At 46.5% G+C, this 19,653-nt stretch overlaps 7 protein-coding genes across 7 annotated transcripts; 4 read left to right on the forward strand and 3 right to left on the reverse strand.

Moving 5' to 3' along the window:
* Nucleotides 1–187: 187 nt before the first annotated feature.
* N7517_000980 (uncharacterized protein) lies at nt 188–574 on the reverse strand (the record flags this gene model as incomplete). Its single annotated transcript, XM_056718710.1, has 2 exons — nt 188–394; nt 476–574. 2 exons carry the CDS (start codon nt 572–574, stop codon nt 188–190), a joined length of 306 nt encoding a protein of 101 aa, XP_056582845.1.
* A 15-nt stretch (nt 575–589) lies between these two features.
* N7517_000981 (uncharacterized protein) lies at nt 590–922 on the reverse strand (the record flags this gene model as incomplete). The annotated part of the gene is made up of 1 exon (XM_056718711.1): nt 590–922. One exon carries the CDS (start codon nt 920–922, stop codon nt 590–592), a length of 333 nt encoding a protein of 110 aa, XP_056582846.1.
* Nucleotides 923–6,501: 5,579 nt separating this feature from the next.
* On the forward strand, nt 6,502–7,284 carry N7517_000982 (C2H2-type zinc finger protein; the record flags this gene model as incomplete). The annotated part of the gene is made up of 1 exon (XM_056718712.1): nt 6,502–7,284. The coding sequence occupies one exon, from the start codon at nt 6,502–6,504 to the stop codon at nt 7,282–7,284; it is 783 nt and encodes a 260-aa protein (XP_056582847.1).
* Nucleotides 7,285–8,262: 978 nt separating this feature from the next.
* N7517_000983 (uncharacterized protein) lies at nt 8,263–10,217 on the forward strand (the record flags this gene model as incomplete). The annotated part of the gene is made up of 2 exons (XM_056718713.1): nt 8,263–8,602; nt 8,653–10,217. 2 exons carry the CDS (start codon nt 8,263–8,265, stop codon nt 10,215–10,217), a joined length of 1,905 nt encoding a protein of 634 aa, XP_056582848.1.
* Nucleotides 10,218–10,924: 707 nt separating this feature from the next.
* On the reverse strand, nt 10,925–12,523 carry N7517_000984 (Thiamine pyrophosphate enzyme C-terminal TPP-binding; the record flags this gene model as incomplete). The annotated part of the gene is made up of 4 exons (XM_056718714.1): nt 10,925–11,495; nt 11,558–12,059; nt 12,160–12,369; nt 12,460–12,523. The coding sequence occupies 4 exons, from the start codon at nt 12,521–12,523 to the stop codon at nt 10,925–10,927; spliced, it is 1,347 nt and encodes a 448-aa protein (XP_056582849.1).
* A 1,818-nt stretch (nt 12,524–14,341) lies between these two features.
* Nucleotides 14,342–15,394, forward strand: N7517_000985 (class I SAM-dependent methyltransferase; the record flags this gene model as incomplete). Its single annotated transcript, XM_056718715.1, has 5 exons — nt 14,342–14,388; nt 14,450–14,557; nt 14,620–14,870; nt 14,928–15,051; nt 15,115–15,394. 5 exons carry the CDS (start codon nt 14,342–14,344, stop codon nt 15,392–15,394), a joined length of 810 nt encoding a protein of 269 aa, XP_056582850.1.
* A 2,663-nt stretch (nt 15,395–18,057) lies between these two features.
* Nucleotides 18,058–18,911, forward strand: N7517_000986 (uncharacterized protein; the record flags this gene model as incomplete). The annotated part of the gene is made up of 2 exons (XM_056718716.1): nt 18,058–18,686; nt 18,740–18,911. The coding sequence occupies 2 exons, from the start codon at nt 18,058–18,060 to the stop codon at nt 18,909–18,911; spliced, it is 801 nt and encodes a 266-aa protein (XP_056582851.1).
* Between the last annotated feature and the right edge of the window lie 742 nt (nt 18,912–19,653).

The raw sequence follows: 19,653 nt of genomic DNA on the forward strand, positions 1-19,653 counted from the left end.
TGTCTTCCTTTGCTTTGTTCATATCCCCCATCTAGCACTTGTAGGTTCCTTCGCAGCAAGCAATTATGCTAGCCTTGGGTCAAGTGTGGAGGAAATTCCAATGCGATGTCGATCAAGGCCACAAAAGGAGCACCATCCACTGCAATCCCGATGAGGTTTGTGGCGATATCATTCCATGACCCACGACTTAGACTCTCCGTTGCTTGGAACCGCAAGGGGAAGGGGTATATTTGTCCGGAAGATTGTTGCCGAATACAAGATCAGGTTTGTTAAATTTGGTAGTCATGAGGTCGCAGTGCGCAACAAAAGTATCGTAGTCGAAGTTCTCCGGTCTTCTATGAAGATTCAGATAGCCGATAGCACATCTGGCTTCTGGCAGCTCATTCGTCAATCTCTGTTAGAGATTCTAAAGCGTAATGAAACAGCTAGGGGCCTGATCAAGCTTGCAAATGGTGTCAAATTGTGTTCAGTATACGGCGATGTAGGCGGCGGCCGATGGGTAGTTCGTTCGGTGCAAGGAGCACCATATGCGCCACTGGTTGGCGCCGTCAATCGCATTGTGGTTGTTTGTCATTGTGTTGATAGCATTTTAAAGCCAATCAGCGAGCAGATCCTCAGGTCGATCAGACATGTTGTGGATCATATTCCGCACGTTCTCTTCCATGTTCGTATACAGCCACAGGTAGACAGCAGCCGACCAAGAAAGCCAGTTTTCGTAATCTTTGTCGGATGGTTTGGGGTGGATGACCGAAATTTCAACCAGGAAATGGAGCAAGTCTAGGCGTAGAGCCTTGCGTACAATACGACACCACTCGCTAGGGTCCATGCTTGTGGTAAGCTTTGGGAGGTCGGGCAGCATGCTGACTTTGACTTCTTCTGGCAGCCAGGTTCCCTGGGTGACAGTGATTAGGTTAGAAGGCATTGTTGGCAATGATGTAAATGCAAAGAAGGAAGAGATATGGATGTAGGGAGAGGGAGAGAGAAGTAAGATCAATCTGTCGGCGAAGTCAACACAAAGACAATCTAAAACCCGCATGAGACACAAACATTTTGTCTTATAGATTGAATCATTCTTTATCGAATTTACATAGATGCTAGCGCACTAATATGAGAAATCCCTGATAAGACGTAAATAGCTGCCAAAAACAGAACCGGGTTCCATAACTCAGTTGGTTAGAGTGTGGTGCTAATAACGTCAAAGTCGAGGGTTACCCTCTGAAACCATGTTTCTTTTTTTGTTCATTTCTTTTTGTCATCAGATTTTGAATTGCCCTGAATTGGGGGTTCGAATTTGCCTTTTTTCCGTCTCATGGTACTTGGCGAATGCCTTGTGGTATGTGATTGACAACGTCGAACAAAAGGCCGGCCACGAGGACGCCAAGTCGAGACAAGCAGGAATTCAAACTTTGAGCTCTGGCACAGGAGGTTGTCGGCGTTAGTGTACACAGGTCCAGTAGAATGCATCTCATCCACGATGTCAATGCTGCCAGCCCATTACTACTCAGAGAACCATGGAAGCCTTCTTATTCCCTTTGCGCCGAAAAGGCCACTCGGCATAGCCTCTACATGCACGACTCCATTCCGATGTATCTTCAGATGACCCATTGTCTTCAACCCCCAGGTAGTGTAACCTCGCACACAGTCCCTGTCCATGACAAACCCCGCATTGTGTTTGCTGTACATCGCAGCGCAGCTTTCGGCATGGCCACTCATCACACGCAGGACCCGGGCGCTGGCGCCCGTATGTCACACTGGCAGCATGATTTCCATTTCGAAGTTGGATGACATGTGTACTAGTCAGCCCTGGAGAATGGTGGATCTGCTTCTCTTCCGGGCAAAATGACAAGAGACACACTAAGATAGAGAAAGAGAGAGGCAGGCTGGAGGATCGGTTTTTGCTGACTGCATGATTTGGGATTAATTCTGCCCTGAACCCAGTAGCCGATTCATCAGGGTACTGTAGGTTTGGAGAGGGGAATAAGGACCGGGTGTAGAAATTTGTTGAAGAGTCTGACAAGATTGATCAAATAAAGTTAGCATGGGTTCAGTAATATATTTCTAACGTGTGTTTGAGGACCATACCTAGTATCTGTTGTTGAAGAAGTCCACTCCATTAGATAGACTCTGTTAGCTAGTCTCTCAAGATCATAGAAAGGGAACTGGGCATGACGAGAGAGTCGATGAGTGGTCGCGAGGCATGATATTTCTCAGACTGAGCACAGAGACTGTTAGCTTCTAACCACTTAGGTCTCATATCTTGTTAGCCTTTTGAAGCCAATGTGTGATATGGGTTTCAGTCTCTGGTGTAGCTTGAGAGGTTTGCAAAGACTTCCGGTGACTGCATCGATACTGACACACTGGCGATAGTGTCAATTCACTTAGCCGCTGTGATTCAATAGTCCATTATAGACGTTATCTAGCCTTCGAATGGAGCAAAACGCATAATGATCCTGAGACATCTCGATAACCAAAAGAAGCAACGCTACGACATCCGTCCACGTATCCATCCCTCTCCGCTCGGGGGATTCCCGAAAAGCTCCCCGGAACTCCCAACATACCATCTCTAGGTAAGCGCCTTAGCATCGGACTCCCCACCCAAATATGCAGGGGCTAACCTATCAGTATTCGAAGTAATTTCCCTCTTGCTTGGCATATTCGCATGCACACAACGCCATGGAGCGTGGACAGTCCAACATGACGTTTCTGCTTACGCAGCCTCATGCATACTAGATACGCTAATATGGATATAGTAGGCTTAATGCTTGTTTGGAAGTCAATAGACGGGAAACATAAATAGAAATAAAGGCCAATTAGTCTTAGTATCAAAACCGGATCTCTACTGCTGTACTGAGTCATGTTCTGTACGCCGTATGCATTGACCATCTCCAAGCATCCAAAACGAGCTGCGCCTTGTCTAAGCCACCGTTCACTATGGAGTACCTAGTGAACTTAGGCACGCTGTACGTCGGACAGCCATTTTCCTACACCCCCACAACCATATTCGGCCGAACCCTTATCAGTGGCGCATACTAGTCATTATGGATGTCCGGTCTCTTCCACGTGGCCAGATATAGCGGGTTTATTTCGGGAAATTTGGACTATTGGGTGTCCTTAGTACAAACGTTAGAGATTCACGAAATTGTAGGGCAAAGTGGAAACATAAACTTTGATAAACTTAGTTAAATGGGGAGGGGATTGAATACGCGAGTTCTGATTCCTAGAATATACAGTTCGATATTTTAACTCCCAATCTCGGAAATATGTTTGTAATAAACAGGGTCTCGGCTTCCCAGGGGAAAAGCCTTTTTACCGAGAATGAATTCTTGGAAGGGTTTTTGACTGTAGCCTAAACTGTGATACCTGGGGTTGTAACGCTCAGACTATAACCTTCAGGGTTGTCGATCCAATTTTGGAGAAATGTAGTTCCTTCGTATAGCATAAACAGTTAACCCATTTATAATAACCCGGGCTATTTTGCTCCGCTTTGTAAGCATATATGCCTACGAAGTATTAAGCATCTCCAGGCACTATAATGCTAATATGGAACCCAGCACAGATCCATAATCCAGGAAAGGTAGTCACCCCGAATACTGGAAATAGATTCAAAGATCAATAGTGCGAAAGCATCCGGACTTGAGCCACAATGGAAGCGAAGTCTCCGCGCTTGGATGACCGGGATGCTATCTGCCGGATCGTCTCTATGGAGTTAAGCATAAATGCCGACTTATGAGCATTGACTTGTGTATTTTACTTTCTAGAAACCAGGCAGCAGTTTTATGCAGTGGCTGAGTGGCAATTTTTGATTCGAAGTGGAGATTAAAATCTTTTTGGGTCGGACATTTTATATCCGAATGTCCGACGGGTGTCGGAGAGATTTTTAAAGTCTCTCCGTATCAAAGTTCAGTTGAATTTTACTACTTTTGACTTGAATGGTTTCAATATAAGAGGCCGCGTAGGCAAAAGAAAAGTGGTACTAAATTGGGGTATCCATGCGACTAAGCGGGAACGGTGTCGGGATTAGAGCGAAGCTATAGTATTGGTCAACCTTGGGGGCTAGTCTAGTAATGCGGGCCACGAGTCCCTGCGTCCGAGTAAAAATAAGAGGTAAAAAGCCAAAAAACAGGGTCTTTCCAGGAACGTAAAATAAAGCGACGGGTATAGGGCTCTGACGAATCAAGTCTGTGGCGTAAGCTGGAAAGAGAATTCAGATCTTTAGTTGAGACAAGCACGGAAGCGTATTTGCTAGGACTAGACAGGAACTACGGAGTCGCGTGGCTATACGTAGTCTGCATACGTATGCCCCGTCTAAGATCGAGTATAGGCAAATCAACGCTCGGCTGGAAAAGCCCCAACACGGTCCGCGTCCACGAACCGCGTGTTTCTCAAGAGTTCTAGCAGATCGGTAGATTGAAGCTTGGCTTGATCTGCGGTGCCATGTGTTTGATATTTGGAGAAACCGAGGGAAAGAGAAAATGATATACCGGATATCGGGGGTACACTGTTCATAGTGTAATAAAGGTCTTTGAATAGATCATATCTCTCAGAAAGAACACATCTCCTTTCATTACCTTACGTGTCCTGCAACGTAGAGCCCTGGAGGGAAAGAGAATCCCCCGCGAATGTTCTCGGAGCGGGGCGGATGTTGAACGCGAATACGAATACATGCACGGGCTACCATTCACCCCCTAAATGTTTTTTAAAATATTGACGTAGACGAGGCAGATTAGGTTAATTAGGTTATCTTTACTGGGGACGCAAATCCTTTGACTTTGTATATTGTGTACTCCGTATAACGGTACATGTAATTTTAGGAAATCCTTTAAGGATCTCGGGGAAAAAAATCTCGGCGTAAAGTACTCTTTCCAGAAAAGAGGAACAAGGGCACGTTGTAACCCTGAAGAGGTAATAGATTCGTTAGAGCGTTAGAGTTCCCAGGGCTGGACCTTTGGTGGCTTATCGTTTTCCCCCCTAGGGCGAGATCGCCCTGCAGTAATAAAAAGAAATATTGTAATTTGTAAGAAACTAGTCCGCCAATCAATCTAGGAATTGATTCCAATACTCTTGAATCCCCCGGAGGTGAGTTCCCAAACAGGTCAAGGTACTAACATCATCACTTACGTATGTCGGATTTAGCCCTAGAATCTAAGCACTCCGTAAGCTGGGATATTACAAGGTATGGGCTGAAAGCTTGTCCATTCTCAGATTATCTTAGATTCAAATTCCTAAAATAAAATACATAAACCTCAGGGTCCAATCGTCCCATTGTCCGTAGTTCTGCCGAATGGTGGATCATTTCCTGTCGCTTGACCCAGCCGAAGCCCTAGTCCGGATGACAACTTAGTCGGAGTTAACACGTTTAATACTTTCAACTGCACCATATAGTATATTTATAAGGGAAAGAAAGCTAGAGTGAATCAAAAGCAATTTAAGAATCAAAAAAGAAACACAAAAGTCACAAAAGTCACAGACCTCCACGGAGTCGCGGGCGGCCCGGAAGAAACGGAGAAGAAAACGGGTCTGCACAGGTGGATTAGGGGTCTTGGTATTGTATTATGTCTTATATTTCTTTTTTATTTTCTCCAAATAGCGTGCTCGGTATGGAAGTGTATCTGGAGCCTCGAGACCCTGGAGCTTGGCTTCTTTCGCCCTTTTTAAGTATAATTAGTTACCAATAGCCATACTTGGTTCATATTTTTTTTTCCCCTTCTACTTCTTGAACTGTATTCCTATTTGATATCTTACTTATTTATCAACGCTCCCTCATCTTATCTCGTATCGGGCATCTCATTTCCACTTACCTCTATCACGGGCACGCGCAGAGCGCATTTCATTTCTATTCCCAGACATCCTAGCACTTCTCTGGAAGAACTGTTACTTCGTACGGTTAGACGGCGTTGAACTTCGACTTTTCTGCAACATTCCCAGGCCTGTTTGCAACTGCCGTTGAGGATTGTGTTCCCTTCAATTGCAAAATCAGAAAAGGAAAAAAAAAGGAATCCAAGGGAGAAAACGGAATAAAAAAACACCTGAGCCTCGGAAGAAATTCAACTGCAAGGGAAGGGAGATTTGTCAGACCTCACCTTGCCCTATCGTTGTCATATCTCCATTTAACAACCTGGGAGGTATTTCTTTTCGTCTCCGTACCTCAAAAAGACACACGGAGCGCGGCACAAGCTCGAGTCATCAGGCCTTTGCTCAGGTCTGCAGGCGAGTGCCGATTTAGGGTCTAATGTTGTCGACGTGTTACACGACACAGAGGACAAACATCTTTCGAGAGCCGCTGGTGCGTTTGTCGTGTCCTCCGGGGGAAGAAATGAGCGAGATGTTCTTTCTCTTCAACACCCTCGTCTCCCTTCTCCCCTTGTCTCAGATCGGTGATCTCTCAAGCTCTTACGAGCATCCAGATCCCGGCTGAGCCGGTTGCCAGTCTAAACTAACTTGCATTCTGCCTTTTAGTATAGTTTTCCAGCCCCGGTGACCGCACATCGGGGCATTGAAGAGATGTCCAGCTGTAGGACAACTATTGTGTCCATTCTGAATAATGATGATAACCCATCTTTCGCGGTCCGTTCCGCGCCCCGACTTAGTCGGTCTCAGTCATCATATTATCCACATTCAGAGCAACTACCCCCGCCCGAACCACAGCACCGTCCCCAGGCATCATCCGAATCACCAGCAACATCACCCCGAGGGACCAGGCGTCACTTGGAGGCGGTGACTGAAGTCGTCCCCGTGTCCCCCGGGTCATCGGATGGCTCGACTTACGACTATATCACCAGCCAGCCATCAGCTTATCACCCGTATGCCCGACAGGATCCACGACGGGACCCGTACCGATTCCCAGGTCGTGGCCCAGCTCGAACGCCACCTGAGACACGCTCGAGCACATCCGAAACGGCGTCGTCTCAGACCGGAGCGACGCGTGGCACGGGACGAAAGAACAAGTACCCATGTCCTTATGCCGCGAGCCATGGGTGCGCTGCAACATTTACGACTTCCGGCCATGCGGCGCGCCATGGCAAAAAGCACACGGGTGAAAAGAGTGTGCATTGTCCCATCTGTAACAAAGCCTTTACGAGGAAAGACAATATGAAACAGCATATCCGGACCCACCGCACGCACTCGGATGATATGCGCTCTACTTCGGAGCCGGAGGCTGATGCTCGCTGGGCGATGGCTCGTCCCGACTCGGCATACGCTTCGGCTTCCCACCAGCGCAATATCAGTCAACCCATAGAGACGGCTGTACGGCCTCCCCCAGGGCCTGCTCCACAGGCGCCTTAAGGGAATACGGTCTCGTTTTCCTCGTCCACTCTATTTCCTGTTTCGTATACGACTTCCTTTTTTGGTCCCTTGTGCCTGGCCACTGCTGTGCGGTGTACTTCGATTCTGTCTCTGTCCCGTTCTTTTTTTGGACTGTCAATTCTTTCCAACCTGTATCTTTTTATCTTTGCTTTTTATTTTCCAGCGATCTGCATGACTACACGTTTCAAAATATCGAGACGTCTAGGCCTATCATACGTGTTACTATGTGTTATTATTTCCCTGTTTTATATCCCTCGTGTACCATCTGAATCTCGTGTTCTAAGAGAACCAATTGTCCGTTCCTTTCAGGGATTCCCATAAATTATGTGCATCCAGTTAAAAGAATCGATCGTAACTAGGACCCGAAGGCGACCCGTGGAACCATTGTTTACGTTCCATAAATCTTAATCGACATTTTTTTATATCTTTTATATCTCTATATACTGGCGTACATACCTAGGTAGTATATCATTTGAAGGAAATAAGCAATCTAGTTCAAAATGTCGAATTATCTGTATATAGGGCTGGACCGTTAAAAATTCCCTGACACTAAAACTGCAGAATGACGTCGGAGGAATATTTGATATACACAACATCAGTCTAGATGCTCATTCGATGGGAGTATATCCGCTCTTGAAACATTCCTTCGCTTTTCTGTTGTACGTCATTGACATAATCTTGATTTAGTATATATAGTCATATATTTTCTGAATAAGAACATTGAAACCTTTTGTCTACTTTTCTTCTATGTATTATCTCTATCATCTATTTCTCTCAGCCACTGCCAAGTCTCTCAGCCCCTATATCGCCCATCTGAATCCACATCGACGTCACCCCCAGCCCCAGCCCCGCCATACACCTCTGATCAACTTCGTTTTTTCATCCTCCCAGTGAACGGTAGCAGCTCACAACACTCGACTTTTATTTCTTCATTTGTGCCTCACTTTCGCCTCAACCATGGCGTACTACGAGGATCGCCATTATCGCGAGCCCCGCGACCGCTACACACGCCCCGCCAGTTATGCCGATCCGTATGATGACCCTCGTGGCCATTATCGAAGACACGAGCGAGACTCATACATACCCCGCGCTAGCACCGACTCGGTCGAGGAAGTCCAGCGCGACTACCCACCAGGCTCAGACTATGCCTACGAGCGCTCTTATGCTTCTCGACGGCCGAGACGACCCGTGTACGAAAATGTGCGCCGTGCTTCCTCGGTAAGCGGTTACGATCCACACAACGATGCTTCCTACCGACGCTCCGATCCTCGTCGGTCAAGACACTACGAGGATAAACGTGAGTGATATAGCGCTGATACAGTGAAAAATGATACTAATATCTCTCAGGCTCTCGTCGCCCAAAATACGATTCAGATTCTTCTCCAAGTCGCTCTCCACCCCGCAACAGACGTCGCAAGTCATTCAGCGAGCAAGCCCTGGGTGCCTTAGGCCTCGGGGGTGCCGCTGCTTCGGCCAGTCGCGGAGAACGTGGTCGCGGCCGTTCCCCGTCCCACCATCGCCGTAGATCATATTCAAGGTCGCCATCAGATTCACGCAGTCGCAGCCGCTATCGCGGCAGCAAACGTGATGGAGGCAGCAAGCGCGATAAAAGCGAGCAGCGCATTATACAGGCTGCTCGTGCCGCCTTGACAGCCGGCGCAGTTGAGGCTTTCAAACAGCGCAAAGAGCCTGGTGACTGGGCCGGTGCGAAAGGAAAGCGCGTCCTCACTGCTGCTGTGACTGCTGGTGGAACTGACGGCCTTGTCGATAAAGATCCTAGCAAGCACGGAAAACGTCATGTTATCGAGTCCACGCTTGCAGGTCTGGCTGCCAGTCACTTCGTGGGTGGCGGTTCTCGCTCACGATCTCGTGGCCGGGACGGTGGTCACTCTTCAGGTGGTGGTCTCAAGAACCTCGCTGCCACTGGAGCTATTGCTGCTGCAGGAAAGGAAATCTTCGATCGATACTCCAAATCGCGTTCTCGGCCTCGCGGCCGCAGCGATTCCCGTGGCAGTGATTCAGAGCGTGGATCCCACAAGCGCAGCAAGAGCGTTTCAGAGTACCTCAGCAAGGGCATGGCCGCCTTGGGGCTTGGAGAACAAGAAGAAAGTCGTCGCGACAGCCGAGACGGTCGTAAGGATCATCATCGGGAGCATCGTCGGGAGCATCGGGACGACCGAGAACGGCGTCATCACCGGGGCCATCGAAACGACGACTACACGGATTCAGATGCGGACAGCGATTATTACAACCGGGACTCGAGACGGGGCAAAGGCTCGAGAGATGTAGGTCGATACCGTTCATTGGACGGCAGAACTCCACCCCCATATGCACCCAGCGCAGCGCGCGGTGAACCGCGTGCCGGTTCTAAAGACCGCCACGGGTCGAGCTCCGAGAGTGATTCTGACCTAGGTGACAGTTCTGATGAGATGAAGAAACGCAAGAAGCTGAAACGGGATATGCTTATGACGGGAGGTCTGGCTAGCGTGGCTACCATCCACGCCGCGCACGGTCTTTACGGTAGCATGGAGAAGAGGAAAGAGCGGATGCAGCAGTTGAAAGAGGGAGAGATTACGCCTGAGGAGGCTCGCAAACGACGATTGAAAGCTAACACCAAAGACGCTGTGAGTATCGGTCTTGCTGCCCTCGGTATCAAGGGCGCCTATGGTGAATGGAAGGAGGTTATGGAGAAACGAAAGGAAACTGCGCATTTCCAGGAGGAATGTGCTCAGCGGGCTGTCAAACGTGAGCGTCGTCGTGCTCGTAGCCAGGGTGCGCCTTCTCGGCGTCATCGCTGGCCTGATGAGATTGAATATGCGCCTTCGATCAACGAATCTCGGAACGACCATGCCCCTGTTTATCGTGATGGGAATCCTTATGGGGCACATGAGGCGGCGCAGATCTCTTACTAGCGTGCCTTTTTTCGAGATATGACTTTTTACTCTTTTCATGACTTATGAGACCATGTCGTTTATTTGATTTTGATCTTTTCTTTCTGTTTGCGGCTGTTTGATGAATCTCTAATATATCAGTGGTCTTCCGAATTTCCTGTTTTTCAGCAGTTTATGAATATGAGGACACGATGGGTATGGCGAGGGTTATTTCAACTCCAAATGGGTGGTTTTCATGCTTATTTTTCAAGACTTAGCATGTCCTATACACGAACAAAGGATACGTGCTTATACCAATAAAAAATAAGCGCTAAGAAGGACTACCCCTAATTAGGATTAGACCACTATGCTAATAGTAAAATCGCTGTGCCAATAGTATTCTACTATATAGTTACTACGTGGCATATATGATAGCCAGCTAGCAAATTTCAATATAGACCAGTTATCGGCCCTAGATATTCCGTTCCGTGGTGTTATAAACCGTCTAAGAACATAGAGATAAAAAGCTTCATTTTTGACACTTGTAAACCGTCTAAGAAAGTCGAGATACCTCCATTTATATGGAGATGAAAAGAGAGCGGTGCCAAGTAAGGCATTCAGACACCCATTCCCCCCTAAAAGGAGTTTTGAACCCTGAGGGCTATGAGTCTTCGTACTACCACCTATATGGCCTTCCGCTAATCACCTTAGGAAATTGAGTCACATTTCTTGCCACGGTACCTACCCGCCTACTTCTTAGAGGCCCAAATCTGGTCACGAGTCATAATTATCTCGTCCAAGGCCTTACCAGGAGCGACCCACGGGAGAACGGGCACCTTATCTTCCACCTTGACCTCTAGCAAAGCAGGGCCCTCTGAATCGACCAACCACTGGAGTTTGTCTGAGATATCAGATACAGCATCTAGTCGCTGAGCGTCAATCCCCATTCCATTAGCCACTTTCACAAAGTCTGGATTTTGTTGGTGACTGTGAGAGTATCGCTTGTCGTAGTCGAGCGCCTGCCATTGCGTGACCATGCCTTGCTCTTCATTGTTGAGCACCAAAATTTTGATATTAATGCCATACTCCGCGGCGACAGACATCTCAGTCAAGGACATGCTGAGAGATGCATCGCCATCGATATCAATGACCATCGCATCGGGCTGCGCCAATTTGGCGCCAATCGCTGCAGGGAGCCCGAATCCCATCGTCCCTGCCCCCCAGAAGTGATCAACGAACGATTGCCAGCCCATCGAAAGAACTGGGTCGCCCACATCTGATGTGATCCAACGCCAGTAGTCACAATAATCCGATTTTGTGCTTGCTTAGTGAGGTCACTCAGTCGTGATATGACGGCCTCGGGAGAGATTCGCGTTGCACACAGCGAAGCCGCCGGCTTCATTGGATATTTCTTTTTCCAATTGGCAATTTGTCCCATCCATTCCGGTCGATCTTTTATCTTTCTAACATGTGGAAAGAGCTCGGTAAGCCCTGCGGTCACATCGCCTTGGACGACTGCATCACACTCAATAATTTTGTTGATATGTGGACTGTGGATTTCGAAATGAATTATGCCACCGAGATTTTCCTTGCCAGCTGCTCGCGCAACAGGAGCAAAGCGATCAATGTCCCCTGTCACTCGATCGTCGAAACGTGCACCTAGAGCGATTACCAAATCGGCCTCTTGGATAGCTTTGTTTGCGTAGGCAGTGCCATGCATACCCAGCATTCGTAATGACTTGGGGTCCTCCTCATCAAAACAGCCCATTCCAAGGAGAGTAGTTGCCACAGGAATGCAGGCAGCTTCAGCTAGTTGTGCCAGTGATTTTGCACCTTCAGCAGACGACAGTACCCCGTTACCCGCGTATATAACAGGTTTCTTGGCTTTGTTTATCAGGGCAGCGCAAAAAAGATGAAATGAACAATGCAACGCCCTAGTACGCCAGAGCTTGTAAAAAAAAAAAAAAGCAAACCAGAGGAGTACCATCTTTTAGAGCGTCCTGTGAAGGTGTGATGAGGTTGGTCACACCCGGCCCCGAGGTCACCAGAACCACTCCTGGCTTCCTAGACGCGCGGGCATATCCCTCTGCCATATGACCGGCCCCTTGTTCATGGCGCGGGAAAATGAAGCGAAAATTCGGATCTTTGTATAGGGCATCAAACACTGGCAAAATCGCTCCACCGGGGTACCCAACTGTGCGTTGTTCATCTCGTCAGTTCCTATATAATCCTCTTGCGTACTCAAATGACGAAGCAAGCATCTTGCCCTTGAGGATCAACTTACAGATACAATCAACATTCTGTCTTCGAAGCATCTCACACACGATCTGGCCACCTGTCAACCCCATCAGGGATCGATTAGGGGCGTATGTTGGCTTTCTATTTGTTATGGTGGATTTAGAAATATCCAAAGGGTGGGCCGGAACCACTACTTGAGGTTCAACTTCAAGATCATTGCCCTTTCTTGATGATATTGTGGCTTTCTGTGCAGCTCTTGGGGGCCTAATATGAAACCCCGAGTGATGAAATGGCGCTTTCAGTGACTTTTGAAAAGTCTTCTTCCTTAAGAGCACCGTACAGCGTAAGTAATTGGACTTGATAAGACTCGCGGCGAGTAAACACCTGGTTTGCTGACAATACATTTGGAAAAAAGTGTTGATATTACTCTCAGATCTGCATGGGGTGAAATGACAGTCTGTACTGCGAGAGGAAACTGATTCAGTCCATTTTGAAGTCTTATTATGGATTATATATGCGAATCTTGCCATCTCATACAACAATATAGATACAGGGCTGATCATCAGTTTGTGCCACTATTCGATAGGTAGTCGAAAAGGGAAATAGTGTGGATAATCCGTACGACCATCTCCATACCGGGTGGCGGAATTTTCCTATCCTGACCGAAGTCGGAGAATTGCAGAAGATAGACGATTTGCAAGATCCTGGAATTAGAAACATGCATTAGGGTGGCCCGGAATAAGATATGCAAGGTGTCTGATTTCGCTATGCTTATTAATCGGGTGGTGGACTTCTTAATGGGGTACCTACTGGATACAAACATAGTCCGCGGATAGAGTATGCAAATATACGACAGCTTAGAGCTCCGCAAAGCCCATAAATGGGCCCGAGCCCGGGCCGAAAGCCCAACCAGCAGTGGGCTACGGACCTAACCTTCGAAGCCTGACCTAACCCACAGCCCATTGTTAGGGGCCTAGTGGGCCCCCATCATATAGAATTTAGAATTACAATAGCTTTATAAGTGTATATTCTAACTTTGAACAAAATCCGACTAGTGGATATCGAAACAAAATGTTAATATTAAACTTTGATAGATATAAATTTTTACTTTCTGCGTGAATCTCTTTAATTCAAGACTTATCTAACCAACGTGTTTTTCGCGTGTTTAAACGTAATATATGAATTTAGCTAATTATTAATAACGTAATCATTAAAATAATAAAATATTACCCTAATCTAAGGGCTAAAAACGGGGTCTAAATATAAGGTGATTAGTAAAGTCACGTTTTTCGGAATATTATGGGCATTAGGCCCCTATTATGGGCCCAGTGGGCTTTCACACCGGGCCTATAGCCCACCAGTGGGCCCGAAGATAGGCCCAAAGGCTAGCCCATTAGTGGGTTGGGTTAGGTTGGGCATTGGGCTTTGTGGGCTTTGCGAAGGTCTACGACAGCTACTATGCTGGCACATATAGCATAATTTCTCTGATTTGAAAACTGATCAGGCTCCTTTATCGACTGCACTTTGCTTCGTGGAATCCGAGCCCAGCTAATCAGGGCGATATGTGAGGATGCTAAAAGCCATTTGCTACTCGAAAATATTTCATAGCGTGTATAGCGGATCTGACAAGCATGAAAGTTGCTCGTGCTACTTGGAGGTTAGATAGTATGACAGCAGTAGGCGATCTGATCACCCTGCAACCCAACAAAAATGGCCTTACTATGCCATCATGGATTTCCTACTTTAATATCTAGCAGACGCTCGCGATATTGAGGGTAATGATCATCCTGCAAACTATTGTGGGGTCCCAATACATGCCTGAGTATATAGACCTATCGGCTGGGCCTGGTTTTCGTAAAGTAAATATCATATACCGCGCAGAGCCAACCTCCCATTGATTTCTATATTCCAATCGTGATCCCTTCACAATGGCGGACGATTATGTACTTCAAAGAGACCTACAAAGTTCAATCAGGTTCGTACGGCGACTATAGACCCGATCGAGGATCTACTATTAACTTCTTTGATTGGTCCAGGCTGGATGCACAGCACCTTATCTTGAGGATATCTAAGGGCTATGTATTGAACCCTGCGATATCTCAATCTCCAGAGATGAAGGTTGCGGAGATTGGCACAGGGACGGGGTTAGTATATCAACCTTTCCTACGCTGACTTTCAATTAACTGATCCCCCGTGGCTCTGTCAGAATATGGCTTCTAGATTTAGCATCTCAGCTTCCCCAAAGCGCCCAACTAGATGGCTTTGACTTTTCCGAGGAACAATTTCCTCACCAGGACTTCTGGCCGGCGAATGTAACCTTTAACAGGCTTGATGCCTTTGGAGATGTGCCAGACCATCTCGCTAACAAGTATGACGTGGTCCACATGCGATATTGGTGTTCCATCGTGAGAAACAATGACCCTGCTCAACTCATACGACATGCAGCAGGTCTCCTGAGTAAGCTGACATTCAAATATCTCAAATGAACGTGACTAAACAGACTGATGTGTATAGAACCTGGCGGTTACCTTCAATGGGAGGAAGCCGACACCGGGAGATTGGTGCTTCGAGGAGAACTAGCAGAACAGTTTTCACAAGTGGCGAGATCGACCTTTACGGCTCAAGGTATTCACTTCGAGTAAGCCAACGCTCTTTGCTATGATCAAAGCTTTCAGAAAATAGCACTAACAGATTTACCCAGCTGGCTTGGTAATATACCGGAGCACGTCAAACAACAGGGTTTGAATGTTTTGGCCAGTCAAACGGAGGAGCTTCCTCTTAGTCTTGCTCCCCTCTGCTCCATTACTTATCTGGCGGGGCTCGCCGAGATGTTCCGCAGAATGGAGAGCTTTCAAAACTCAAAGATTCCAGATAGCAGCAGGGGCGACCTCTTGCTAGAATTGATGGCAGCTGTCAGACAGGGGGCAGCATACCATTGGCAGCCAATAACGTTACTTGCGCAGAAACCTTCATCATTTTGAGTAAAGGTGGAGATAGCGGTATCTTCCCTCAGATATGTTGTTTTGGTTTATTTGTCACACTTGTACCTCAATTCAGATTTTCGGCTTCGCGAACCTTGTGCAGACTACAACAATTTCGTAGATACATCGCTCTTGACCAACTGTAATTATTCCAGATAAGGCCTGTGATTGTCTCCCCTGTCCCATGGGGCTGGGCGTAGTCTAGTGGATTGGTATTAGGACTTCAGCTTAAATATGGCAGAAAAGATGGGGTCATGAGAAGACTGAAATACTTTTTATAAGTAGACTATATGCTGATGAAAAGTATCATTTTGAACACTTGTAAACCCTCCAAGAATGTCGAGATCTCTTAATTTGTATGCTGATCAAAAGCTTCATATTTTAAAGTTGTGAACGCCAGCAAAATCAGGCTACTTTGATTATTAAGGGAAGTGTTATGGTAATTTAGGTAGTTATCTTAATTCTTCTCCCCGTTATTAATTCAGGCCGCCAGGCCAAAGCTAGGCATTAAGGCACCACCATAGGGTTTTGACAGTTGACGCCTATACCGCTGGGTACGTTTCTGTGGGAATAGGTCACGCGAAAGCTTGAGTGGTTTGATAGTTCCTGCCTCAGTTAAATAAATGTTTAGTATATATGTAAGTCCTTCTTAAACCCCACACTTCCTTCCCCTTTTCCTTTCTCTTACATTATTCTCCCTTCATTCTCACTTTCACTATCTTCCCACATATCTATTTACCATCTCGACAAGCAGCTTTGAAAGCTCCCTGTCAAGTGTCGCACGTCTCATATTCATATATATTACGAAATCCAAGCGAGAGCTATCACCATAAGCCCCCTTCTTGTCACTCATAGCCCACAACACAACTACCTCCTCTGTAATTCACAACCAGAGTACGTGGTGCTTCGCAGATAGAGCAACCTTTGCCGACTGTCATCAAGCTGTATCTCCGGGGAAGCGTTACTATTAGGAGATGAAGCAGGCTTGGAAGGAATAAGCGCCTTGGGGGAGCAGTCACTGCATTTATCCAATCGTAGAACCATCGACTCCGCGTGGTACTTCCACACCAGTGTACGGACCACGTTCCGATGTTGAGCGAGGGGCGAAGGAGTACAATATCGCGGTACCCTCCAAGAGAAGAAACTATATCCCTGGTATGATGTACACCCTACCGACGATCTGTTCGTGTACTAATGATTATATTATCTTATAGGCCAAGTGGCTCGCTATATGCGAAATTCGATGCGAAGACTGTCATGAGAAAGGTTGAGACTTGGGACCCAGAAAAAGCAGGAAGCTTTATAGTCACCCATCAAGCATGGAAAAATAATTAAGGAATTTATACGGGAGTTTCCTACATACTTGGGATGCAATCAGAGATAACGGAAGGATAACGAGAAGAGCACGAACCATTCAGCGTCTTCACCATCTGATTCTCTCAATGGCAAGAAGAGCAGACTCATCAACACCCATCTATGATCACACACGACGATCTGTATGAATCCTAAGGAGATTATTACCACGCGCCAAGGGCTTTTCTATTTAGCCCTTCTTGGAGAATATGAGCCCGTCTTTACTATGAGTGGCGCGGTTGGACACACCTACATAACCAAGATGGTCTCACCATACCATTTGTCTCGCAAGAATCGTCGATTGATTTGAATCCACCTTCAGTAAGCCCTCCTACAGCAATTCACACTCGCATATACCCACTAACACTCGTATTTGTTCGATGACAGGAATCGAAATGGCGAAGCTTCCATCAAGACAAACGAACTACCACCAATTGCAAAGTCTTACCAATGTTGTCTAAATGGAATGACGACATTGACACAGGTGTCCCGCCGGAGTTCCAATCTCAATCCGGTCAACATGAGAAGGGTCTCTTGTACACAGATAGAGGAATGTGATGATTCTGTCTCTTTTGGGGCCATGAGATCTATTTTCTCGAGCAGAAAATGCCCATCCGTCACATTCCTCCCTTACTTTTCCTTCCTCATCATCCTCATAGATGAATTCTTTATCCTCAATCACCGTCGGCTTGGATTATCTTCATTAAAATCCAGCTTCATCATGTTGGCTTCATTATATTGCCTTCGGCATATCATATTCACCAGCAGCGATCTCTCACTCCATTCAGACCCAAACTCCTTCGCTTGAAAGTACTGAAATGCCAGAGAAAGAAGATTGTCAAATGTAAAGAAATGATGGCAGCCCTCGAGGACTTTGCACGGGTCAACTCCTAGCGAATTACACACGAGGCTGCGTTGATCAGAACACCACGCTATCAAAATGGTTCACCGGCCAATTGGCCTAGATATACGCAATGGCAATGCTATTCCACTACTCAAATATTCGTGTACCACTTTCATACTTGCTCTTAGAGACTCAGATCCTACCTATTTTGAATGATTCCTGCAGATCGTAAGGTCACACTCGTATCACCATGCTATGCAAAATGAAGATCTCCATACGCTACATAAAAAGGTGACCCAGTTGCAAATTCGGACCGGGCTATTTAAGGGCTGAGGTTAATAACATCGGAAAAACCAATTAGGAGACGAATATTTCAGCTATTTAGAGCTTTTCTAAAAATTGCCAATTTGATCCCAAGCAATAAACACACGAACGAGTTCCGAAAATTGGTCCAGCGACTGTCACCATGTCCCGGAAATCCAACATGGGACCATTAATCTGTCATGCTCTTGTATATCTAACCATCATCCTCTATCACACTCGACGGCACGTTCGAATCTACAGCTCAAAGTTCTCCATACAAAAAGCATGTCTCTTCATACACATCGGCACCGGGATCATGGAATCCTCTCGATACCACATCTCCAAAGCCCGACTTGGCAATGACGATATCATTCCTACCGCGTTAGACGTGCTGTCTTGCTTGATTTGGACATGGAGCAGCGTGGTTCTGGTGAAAACGCTTCGTCGCGGCGATCCACTCACAACTCGCCCACCTTACCAAACTGGTGCATTTGTGCGTCCACTCATCTGCATCGCATCATACCTATTCGAACTACCCATTCTACACAGAGTGTCTATATCAGCGCTTGACAGCTTCGTCTATGCCCGACTGGCGATATTTTTCTTCATCTACACGCCCTATCTACGTGGGCACTCATACAGTACGATTTATTCGATCTCTATTCCCCTGGCTGCTGTTTTCAGTATTCATCAGAGTGGCGTTCGTGGTGCATCATTGGCGTTTGTTCTTCTAACGGCCTATGTTGCGAAATTGAATGAGTGGGTGACTCATAGATCAAGGATCTTGCAGGGGTAAGTTATGGAAATCTGCTCGGCTTTGAATGTGTTCTAACTTCATGCAAAAGAACTCAAGCCCGGTCTTATATCGATATTGTTGAAAGATATATCCTCACTGGATTACTCTGTCTTGGGTTCGCCGAGTTGGACCTCCTGCGAGAAGTTTCCAAGAGCGAGGCGCTCACCAAGCCTATTGATGATGACTATGTGTCAAAAACGGAACAAAATAGCCAATCCTGACTACCTTTCCTTACTGGTTATGAGGGATATATGGTATGTGTCTTGACTCGCCGGTTAGTTTGAACTGGTACTCGAATTAAAATATCTGCCAGCATAGGTCATTCACATAAATGTCAAGATGACCTCATCACTAACTAGAGGCTGGGTGCTTGTAGAAATATAATGCCGTAGCCCGTTAAGAAGATCTACATCGACATATAGGAATTGTTACACGCGATTTGGAACAGGTAGTTCTTGTCCAGCCCTGGTGGATCGCCCAAGTCTCCGTCAATAATTCGCCTCTTAATTGCATTAACTATGGGTGCTATATTATCATGACTCGCGGTGCGTATGTTGTTCTCCCGATCCATTCACTAAAAATTAGATCGTCTGTACGTATTATTCGCCTCTGGCCTTTTCAGATCTGCTTGGCATATGCATATGCACCCTAGCTCAAGAGGGGGTTTTCTTTCTGCCGATCCACGCATTCAACAGAAGTGGTATCAACTGGATGATCTAAAGCGAAATTTAGATCGAGCACAGTTGCTTGTTTGTCAGCGATCGAGCGCCGTCTCTACTTGAAATTGCAACAGCAGGGATATTAACTAGGACATATTCAATAACACGGATATGAGCTAAGTCTGGCTCTGTATCTGATCTTTAACTTCAAGAAATTAGATTTTGAACTTGAAATTAGAATGTAGCTAAGCAGATACAAACACAAAAAACCTCCAACTAAAACAGAAAGCCTAAGCACAAGTAG

This window comes from Penicillium concentricum (genome assembly GCF_028827145.1).
Source record: "Penicillium concentricum strain IBT 3081 chromosome Unknown utg000001l_segment0_segment0, whole genome shotgun sequence".
Classification (NCBI taxonomy): Eukaryota; Fungi; Ascomycota; class Eurotiomycetes; order Eurotiales; family Aspergillaceae; genus Penicillium; species Penicillium concentricum.